Consider the following 10308-nt stretch of genomic DNA (forward strand, 5'->3'; position numbering starts at 1 on the left):
AAAAAGGAACCCTTGTGCACTGCTGGTGGGAATGCAGACTGGTGCAGCCACTGTGGAGAACAGTATGGCATTTCCTCAAAAAGTTAAAAATGGAACTCCCATTTGACCCAGCCATCCCACTCTTAGGAATATATCCGAAGAAATCAGAAACACCAATCAGAAAGGACATATGCACCCCTATGTTTATAGCAGCACAATTTACAATAGCTAAGATTTGGAAACAGCCTAAGTGCCCATAAGCAGATGACTGGATTATAAAACTGTGGTACATCTACACAATGGAATACTACGCTGTGGTAAAAAAAAAAAAGAAAGAATTCTTATCATTCGCAACAGCATGGATGGACATGGAGAGCATTATGCTAAGCAAAATAAGCCAGTCAGAGAAAGATAAATATCACATGCTTTCACTCGTTTTTGGAATATAATGAACAAAAATAGATCCAGAGACATAGAAGCATCGAACAGACCATCAAACTTTAGAGGGAAGGCAGGTTGGGGGCAGTAAGAGACCAACCAAAGGACTTGTATGCATGCATAAAAACATAACCAATGGACATAGACACTAGGGGGTTGAGGGCTTATGCTGGGGGGAGGGAGGAGGGTGGCGGGGAGAGGTCAATGGGAGAAAAAGGAGACATATGTAATACTATATGTAATACTTTAAACAACAAAGAATTTAAAAAATACCACCACTTTATTGATTCCTGGGGGCACAAAGTCAGTTTGGGTGCAGGCCTGGTGGCCTTCAAAGGAAATCTCAGCTAGTTGCCTCAAATCCAGGAGGCAGTTTAGATGCTTCCTCAATATCTGTCATTATTATACTGGCCCTGTGGTCCAGTCCAGGCATCAGGTTCTTGTGGCACTTCTTTTGAAGCTACTTGTGTGTGGGGGCGTGCTGCCAGATCCATCCAAGACATAGGTATCACCATGTGGTTGTTGTTTCCGATCTGCACTGCTTGGCTGTTATGGATGGAAGGGTACCATGGCCCTTTAAAAGAAACAGAGGTGTTAGTGTGAGGGTTAAGTCTTCAGCAACTTAGGAGGAGCAGAGAGTGGAGGGGCAGCAGCACCTTGTGCTCACCCTGGGGAAATGTAGAGACGGGTCTCAGGGCCTCCCTGGGAAGGTGTCAGGGATGCCTTTGCCTTTCCCCTGCAGGCTGCTCCTTCAGACTGGGTGTGCAGAAGCTCAAGAGTGGTGGCAGCTGACGTTTCTGACCTGGGTATTTGGATCTTTTCTGCTTGGAAGCCCTTGGTACTGACATAGCCACAATGGAATTTGGGGGTTCACAGAGTTGGTGCTGGGGAGCTAGAAGGCCTAGGACAAATCCAGGCTTTGCTACAATCTCAGCAGGATCCAATCCCAAAGGGTATCAGTTTCTTCATTTATGAAATGAGAAGATTAGAGTAAGTGGCCTCTAGCCCTTTCTTTCCCCTTTTCTACCCCGCCTTGGGTAGGAGCTGGCAGCACCCCCCCACACACAAGGAGCTTCAAAAGAGGGCATCTATATATGGTCTAGCCAGCCTTGGGCAAACTACGGCCCACGGGCCAGATCCGGCTGTTCTATCCGGTTCTCTTGCTCTCCCCTCCGCTTCTTTACTTTGAATTTATATTAGTTCACACAAACACTCCATCCATGCTTTTGTTCCGGCCCTCCAGTCCAGTTTAAGAACCCATTGTGGCCCTCGGGTCAAAAAGTTTGCCCACCCCTGGTCTAGACTCTAGAGCAGGGGTCCCCAAACTACGGCCCGTGGGCCACATGCGGCCCGCCGAGGACATTTATCCGGCCCGCCGGGTGCCGCTGCCTGTCCTGGTTAGCAGCCGACTCGTCCCGGGCCCGCAGTGCGCATAGGAATTTGTTCATAGTTTGTTTTTTTAAAACTATAGTCCGGCCCTCCAACGGTCTGAGGGACAGTGAACTGGCCCCCTGTTTAAAAAGTTTGAGGACCCCTGCTCTAGAGGATGAAGCTGGTGGAGGAATTGAGCAGGGCAGGGCGGGTGGGGGTGGGGGAGAAGGAGTGGCTATGGTTACCTGGTATTGGACTTGGTCCTGGCTCCTTGGGAGGCCAGTTTGTGCCACATCTCTCAGCCCCCTGTGAAAAACACAGAGCTCTCAGGCCCCCTGTCTCGAGGCCTGTTCCCAGAGCATACTTCCTTACTCCCAAGTTTTTCCTGAAAAGGGGACAAGATTTGCATCCCCTAATCCTGCCAAAGTCTCACCTGATTTCCTTGGGGTCCAGGACCTGGGGTCCAAGCTGAGGTGGGGTTTCTGAATGGTGAGGTCTCTGAAGTTGGGGGAAGTTGGGCAGTTGAATCAGAAGGCGTCCCTGCTGTCCAGGCATGCGGAACATGCTTTTTCTGTGCCTCAGTCTTCTCAGGAAGGTTTGTACATTTTTCAGAAACAGAGCTGGGGGGCCCTTTCAGATTCAGGTTTCTCAGCATGTCAGAGATCACGGGATCAGGGCTTCCTGGGTGTGCCTCACGGCCATCCATTTCTGTCCCCCTTGAGCCTGGCTCCAGGGCAGACAACCTGTTGCTGTTCCTGTGCTCCGACAGGAACTTCTTCACCTGCAAGAAAAGAACTTGATGGTTGTGGAGGTGCAAGAGCCAGTGTAAACCCTAGGAAGACGTCTCTTGGTCCATAAACTGCTGTCAGGGAATCGGGAGTGGGGTGGGAGAGTGGGATGCGGGTTAAGGCATAGCAGTGGTCAGTGGGGAGTCACTGGGTGGCCAAGGGAGCCATGTGGTGCATTCCTTCCCAGCTCTCAGATTGGGGCTGGTGTTGGGTACTCACTGTGGAGACTGCAGCATCCATTTTTGTACCAGCTTCATCTCGTACCAGGTGGAGGGCTTTCTCAGTGTATGGTCGGCATTCTGGAGAGAAGGCAGAGTGGGTGGCAGGTGAGCAAAACTTCTTTCTCTGGGAAAGCCCTCTGCTGACAGATCAAGGCCCAACCCAGCTGCCAGTTAAGTGGCCAGCTCACCTTGGAAGGAAAGCCTGTCCTTGGGCTCATGCCTCCAGCAGAGCTGCATTAATTCCAACAGTTCCTCCAGGCCAGGAGTCTCAGGGCCGGGCTGGGGTAGCTCTGTCAGTGGGGGCCGGACCTGCCTCTCATACACAGCTTGCTGCACCAGTGATGTCTGGTTCACTACTGAGGTGGGGGTGGGGGACATGAAGAGAAAGCATTCAGGGTAGGAGGGGCGACCTGCTCCATCATAGAACAGGGCAGGGAGTGTAGTCCAAGGGGAAGAGAGTAGGGGGTAGGACAGTCTGAGCAGGGAAGCAGGAAGTTGGAGGGCTTGGGGGCTTTCAGGAGGAGGGCGCCTGGCATTAAGGACCCAATAGTCTGCTTAAAGTCTTACTCTCAGCTTCTCTTCCTGCAAGCACTGCCCACATTAGGATCCCGAAGCTGCAAGAGACAAAAAGCTGAGGCCTCTCCCAACCTCTGGCAAAACTTCTCTTCCATACACCTTCCCCTAGGAGGGCCCAGAGAGGCGTAAAAATTGAGGATGTATGTTTGGCATGGGTGTCTTACCTGTAGACATCACTGGCCATAGAGGCTCTCTGGTTTACATCAACCAATAGTTCTGGGGCCAAGTAGGCTGGGGTGCCCCCTGACTCCCCAGACCCTGCCCCTGACTGTGAGCCTCCCAGAAATGTAGACAGGCCAAAATCTGCCAACTGCAAAGGAAGGAAAGGAAGAGGAAGTAGGGGATGGACAATGCCAGGCAGCTTCCAGAATCTTCTTCTCCCCCCCCCACCCCGACCCCAACCCAGAAGATACAGGTCCAGCCTTGTAAAGGAGGTGAGGAGGGTTAGGGAAACAGTAGGATCAATTGGGCCTTGGTTTGAAGGTCTGCATTCTCTCTGAGGGTGGGTCAAGATCTGAGTCTCCTGGGCTGTCAGCCATGGGTCTTTGGAGAGCCTAGTGGGGTGGGCATGTGGAAGTGGCTGTGTTGGTCAGGGCCTCTATCACTTGGTGTGGCAGGGGCTAAAGCTTCTGGATAGGCCTTGACACTTGGGCAGCCCTGTGTCCAGAGGGAGATGCTGAGGGTATTCAGTAGACAGAGCTGCAGCAGATGCTTTTTCAGTTGGTGGGGCTGGAGCAGCTCTGGGGCACGATCTATCTAGAGGCTGGGCTGGGATGTGGACAGGCTGACCTTGGCATGCAGGTCTGGGTCCAGCAGGACGTTGGAGGGCTTCAGGTCCCGGTGCAGAAGCACGGGGTTCTGACTGTGCAGGTAACACATCCCGAGCACCAACTCCTGCAGCAGGCGGCAGATAAGTGGCCAGGGCCGAGGGCATTGGGGTTGCAGCAACCCTGCCAGGGAACCATTCTCCATGAATTGAGTCACCAGAGCCGGCCTCGACACGTGGTCCCACTCCAGCTTCTCGGTGATCCCCAGCAGGGGCAGCACGTTGGGGTGACGCAGACTTGCCATGGCCTTCACTTCCCTGGATATCATCTTCCTATGCTCCAGGAGAGAGTTGGAGTCTTGCTCTGCTGGGCAGATCCCTCCCTGCCCCACTCAGGCCCCCCAACCCCCCAGGACAGCAGCCTGCCTCCTCAGCAAGACCCTGGCTAGTCAACCAGCAGCTGGGACACTCACGAGTCAACAATCTTGACTGCCACATCGTAACCCCATGTCTGATGTTGCACCTGGAACACTGTGCCGAACCCGCCTTGGCCGATGAACTTTGGGTTCTTCAAGTCCTCGATGGACACCATGGGGGCTGGGGCACCTTTGTGCCTGGGAGAAGGGGCCTCTTCACCAGCTGGTATTGGTCCGAAGTCCCTGCTGCTTCCCACAACCCCTCTGCCCTATGCTCCCGCCCCCCGCCCCCCATGACTCAGTAGGATCAGTATAATCCACAGCCTCCCCCGTGAGCCCCACTGTCCCCTGGCCTTGGTACCGGCACAACAGCAGTCCCAGAGTGAGTCCAAGGGGCATCCTGTGTCCCATTCTCCACTCACCATAACTTGCTGCAAGACATCAAACTGGAAGTTGCCAGGGGTTTCTGGAAGTTTCGAGTTCACACGGATGGAGTGACTTCTGGGAATAGGGTTTGTGGTAGAGAGGGGTCTGGGGGTGGGGAGAAGGGTCAATCTCCAGGCCACCTAAGCCACTGCACTAATTCCACTTCCCTACCCAGAGTGACTGAAGAACTTCCTGTTACAAGAGCAGCTGACAGCCTCTAAGTTTCCTCCAGCCTCTGCAGTCCCGCCCCAAAGGGGCTGGGCAGAAAACGGAAGCTTAGTGCTTGTCTTTTCTAACTGGTATTTCCTTGAGCAGCCTGGTACATGCCACAGCCTGGTTAGGTGTCACTTGCATTTAGGGTACCACGAAGGAGTTCTCACATTCCAGGAACCCACAATCAACCCATTCCTACAGTCAGTGTCTCTCCCTTCTCCCACAGGCCTCCCAGCTCCACCACCTGCCAGGCCTGGGATGGGGATGGGATGGAGCTGAGGAGGGTTTCGTGGTCCTAGGGCTCATCTCTCGCACAGCTACCCTAAGATCATAGCTAACACTTCTGTAATGCTCACCACGTGCCAGGTACAAAGATGAGCTTATTTATTCTCACATCAACCCTAAGGGCATAGGTACCACTTTCATTACTTCTTTATGGATAAGAAAACACAGGCACTGATAGTTTACCTCGCCCAAGCCAGTGTGGAACTTCAGAGCCTGGCTCCCAACCATCAAGCTTTCCTATTTTCACATAGGCTTCAGGGCTGTACACTCAGGTGGTGGTGAAGGTGGCTGAGGAAGGTGTGAAGCATCCAACCGTGTGTATTCCTGCCCAGTCCTGACAGCGGCTCTCACTGAGGCAAGCCTCTGGCATTGGCAGTGACTTGTCTGCTGTCAAGATCAAGACCCATTCCCAGGGCCTTATGGTAGGCTAGATGAATGGCCCAGCCAGCAGCTTGTTGACATGGAGGTGTACACTGCAGTGGAAACACCTCAGAGTGTCCCTACCCTCTCCCCCTCATGCCAACTCCTTCATGCTTATTACCTGGTTTACACACCTTCCCCACAAGCATATGCTCTGGACAAGGGCTTTTCAGAACTCAGGAGCTTGGGGAGCCTTAAGGATTTAGGATTGACAAAAAGTTATTTTACCCATGCAATGCCTGACCAGGGCTGGAGCTTGTGGGAACGAAATACAGCCAGCTCTGGGCACCCAGTCCTTCACAGGGAGACCGTAACTTCTAGGGCTTTCTTAAGAAACCCATCACCCCAGCTGGGGCTCCATACTCACTGGGAGAAAAGAGGAGGTGGGGCTTCTTTATGGTTTAGGGGCTGTCACCTGCACAGCCGACAGAATCAATCTGAAATAGACTTTATTATAGAGATATGACGGTGTCTCACAGACTGTAAAGGCAAGTGCATCAGGTCCTCAAAAAAGTGTAGTCAAGAGCAAAGAGCTGTCAGAGAGGGCAGCCATTCCCCTCATGATTCTCTTAACACTGGGCTCAACATCTGGGCTCCACTCAAGAGGAGCAGGCAGAAAGGAGGTAGAGGGGTGTTTAAAATCCTCCCCCGCCTCCCCCAAAAAGGCCTTTCTATGGTAGAATTTCTTAGATTGGGACAAGACCCTGAGAATCATGGGTAAGCCACTATAAAGTATAGGGCTGGGGATAGTTTCAGAGCCTGTATAGCTTTTTAAAATAATATATATTTTTTATTGATTTCAGAGAGGAAGGAAGAGGGAGAGAGAGATAGAAACAGAAGCAATCAATGATGAGAGAGAATAATTGATCGGCTGCCTCATGCACGCCCCCTACCAGGGATGGAACTCGCAACCAGGGCATGTGTCCTTGACCAGAATCGAACCAGGGACCCTTCAGTCCACAGGCTGATGCTCAATCTACTAAGTCAAACGGGCTAGGCCCTGTACAGCTTTTCTAAAAAATATATATTTTATTGATTTTTTACAGAGAGGATGGGAGAGGGATAGAGAGTTAGAAACATTGATGAGAGAGAAACATCGATCAGCTGCCTCCTGCACACTCCCCACTGGGTATGTGCCCACAACCAAGGTACATGCCTTTGACTGGAATCGAACCTGAGACCCTTGAGTCAGCAGGCTGACGCTCTATCCACTGAGCCAAACCGGTTAGGGCTGTACTGCTTTTTGACTCAAAATAAACCAAACCCCTTTAAAAGAAGGAAGGCAGGGATGGGAGCCTGGAGGAGTGTCCGAGAAGACCCTTTGCTTCAGGCAGAAGGGAACAGGTGAGGCGAGATTTTGAAGCTTCAGCCTTTCCTGAGGCCTGGTGCCTCTGACCACAGTTGTCCCAGGCTTTTGGATTCCACTTGGTGTCTGCCATCCCTTCAGCTCTCTGCTCCTGATAGTCCTTGGTTACTTTCAGTCCAGCCCTAGTACCTGCTCTGGCTCCCTATCCCTAGTTGTTTGGGTGAGGGGCGGAGAGCAGAGGGTGTGGTCTCTCTTCATATTCTAGTCCTAACTACTTCTCATCTGTTGTTTGATTAAGAGATTCCAATTATAGAACAAATGGTATTAATTAATAAGGTGACAGCAAAAAAGATTGTGGATAATTTTTATTTTCCTTAGTGTTTGCATATATTATTTTTATAAACACTTAAAGAAGGAAGAAGATCGTGATTTAGCTATAAGGATATTTACTGAAGTGTTGTTTAAAATAGTGAAAAAACATATCAATTGATGCAGAAAAAGCATTTGACAAAATCCAACACCCTTTCTTGATAAAAACTCTCAACAAGGTGGGAATAGAAGGATCATACCTCAACATAATAAAAGCTATATATGATAAACCCACAGCTAACATCATACTCAATGGGCAAAAACTAAAACCATTTCCCCTAAGAACAGGAACAAGACAAGGATGCCCACTCTCACCACTCCTGTTTGACATAGTACTGGAAGTATTAGCCATTGCAATTAGACAAGAAGAAGAAATAAAAGGCATCCAAATTGGAAAAGAAGAAGTAAAGCTGTCCTTATTTGCAGATGACATGATATTGTACATAAAAAACCCGAAAGACTCTATCAAAAAACTAACAGACTTAATAAATGAATTCGGCAAGGTAGCAGGATACAAAATTAACGCCAAGAAATCTATGGCATTTCTATACACCAACAGTGAACTTACAGAAAGAGAGACTAAAAAAGCAATCCCATTTTTCATCGCACCAAAAAAATTAAGATACTTAGGAATAAACCTAACCAAGGAGGTAAAAGACCTATATGCGGAAAACTACAGGACACTGAAAAAAGAGATAGAGGAAGATGTAAACAGATGGAAGAACATACCATGTTCATGGATTGGTAGAATCAACATCATCAAAATGTCCATACTACCCAAAGCAATCTATAGATTCAATGCACTCCCCATTAAAATACCAACAGCATATTTCACAGACCTAGAAAGAACTCTCCAAAAATTCATCTGGAATAAAAAAAGACCCCGAATAGCCACAGCAATCCTGAGAAAGAAGAATAAAGTAGGAGGGATCTCAATACCAGATTTCAAGCTGTATTACAAAGCCACTGTCCTCAAAACAGCCTGGTACTGGCACAAGAACAGACATATAGATCAATGGAATAGAATAGAGAATTCAGATATCGACCCAAACCAATATGCACAATTAATATTTGACAAAGGAGGCATGAACATACAATGGAGTCAAGACAGTCTCTTCAATAAATGGTGTTGGGAAAATTGGACAGATACATGCAAAAAAATGAAACTAGATCACCAACTTATACCATACACAAAAATAAACTCAAAATGGATACAGGACTTAAATATAAGACGGAAAACCATAAAAATACTAGAGGAATCCACAGGCAGCAAAATCTCAGACATATGCCAAAAGAACTTTTTCAGTGATACTGCCCCTAGGGCAATGGAAGCCAAAGAGAAAATAAACAAATGGGACTACATCAAAATAAAAAGCTTTTGCACAGCAAAAGAAACCATCAACAAAACAATAAGAAACCCCACTGTATGGGAGAACATATTTGCAAATGGTATCACTGATAAAGGTTTAATTTCCAACATCTACAGGCAGCTTATACAACTTAATAAAAGGAAGATAAATGATCCAATAAAAAAATGGGCAACGGACCTAAATAGAATCTTTTCGAAAGAAGACAGAAGGAAGGCCAAGAGACACATGAAAACATGCTCAAAGTCACTAATTATCCGAGAGATGCAAATCAAAACGACAATGCGATACCATCTCACACCTGTCAGAATGGCTATCATCAACAAATCAACAAACGACAAGTGTTGGCGAGGATGCGGAGAAAAAGGAACCCTCGTGCACTGCTGGTGGGAATGCAGACTGGTGCAGCCACTGTGGAGAACAGTATGGAGTTTCCTCAAAAAACTGAAAATGGAACTCCCATTTGACCCAGTAATCCCACTCCTAGGAATATATCCTAAGAAACCAGAAACACCAATCAGAAAGGATATATGCACCCCTATGTTCATAGCAGCACAATTTACAATAGCTAAGATTTGGAAACAGCCTAAGTGCCCGTCAGCAGATGACTGGATCAGAAAACTATGGTACATCTTCACAATGGAATACTATGCTGCCATAAAAAAGAAGGAATTACTACCATTTGTAGACACCTGGATGGAATTGGAGAACATTATGCTAAGTGAAATAAGCCAGTCAATGAAGGAAAAATATCACATGATCTCACTCATTTAGGGATAATGAAAAACATTATAAACTGATGAACCAAAAGATAGTTACAGAGGCAGTAAAGCATCAAACAGAGTGTCTAATTACAGCGGTAAGGTTAGGGAGAGGTGGGGGAAATAAGAGATCAACTGAAGGACTTGTATGCATGCATATAAGAGTAACCAACGGATGCAAAACATTGGGGGGTGAGGGCAGGTATGGGAGTGGGGTGGGGGGGGCAATGGTAAGATATGTACACATATAATACCTTAATAAAAATTTGAAAAAATAAATAAATAAAATAGTGAAAAAAAAACACCCCCAGAACCCTAAATATCCAATAATAAGAAAAAGATTAAATAAATTATGCAATAGAATACTATGTAGACCCTGGCTGGGTAGCTCAATTGGTTAGAGCTTAGTTCTCATACACCAAGGTTGCGGGTTCAATCCTGGGACAGGACATATATCAAGAATCAACCAATGAATCCATAAATAAGTGGAACAACAAATGGATGTTTTTTTCTCTCTCTCCCTGTGTCTCTCTCTAAAATCAATCAATATAAAAATGTAATAGAGAAGACTATGTAACCATTAAGATGATGCTCTAGACCTATATT

At 47.8% G+C, this 10308-nt stretch overlaps 1 protein-coding gene across 2 annotated transcripts; it reads right to left on the reverse strand.

The window, feature by feature from the left end:
- Positions 1-399: 399 nt before the first annotated feature.
- Positions 400-5163, reverse strand: RIPK3 (receptor interacting serine/threonine kinase 3). Of its 2 annotated transcripts, none has more exons than XM_080651200.1 (10): positions 4978-5163; positions 4613-4753; positions 4163-4472; positions 3538-3683; positions 3365-3411; positions 2986-3153; positions 2796-2875; positions 2222-2569; positions 2034-2094; positions 400-991 (listed from the first exon to the last, which is right to left on the reverse strand). In XM_080651200.1, exons 1-10 carry the CDS (start codon positions 4995-4997, stop codon positions 804-806), a joined length of 1509 nt encoding a protein of 502 aa, XP_080507326.1. In that variant the 5' UTR covers positions 4998-5163; the 3' UTR covers positions 400-803. The 2 variants fall into 2 exon arrangements, with proteins under 2 accessions (XP_080507326.1, XP_080507325.1); XM_080651199.1 differs by having other exon boundaries at positions 4917-5163.
- Positions 5164-10308: the final 5145 nt, after the last annotated feature.

Source organism: Plecotus auritus (assembly GCF_963455305.1).
Source record: "Plecotus auritus genome assembly, chromosome: 1".
NCBI classification, from domain to species: Eukaryota; Metazoa; Chordata; class Mammalia; order Chiroptera; family Vespertilionidae; genus Plecotus; species Plecotus auritus.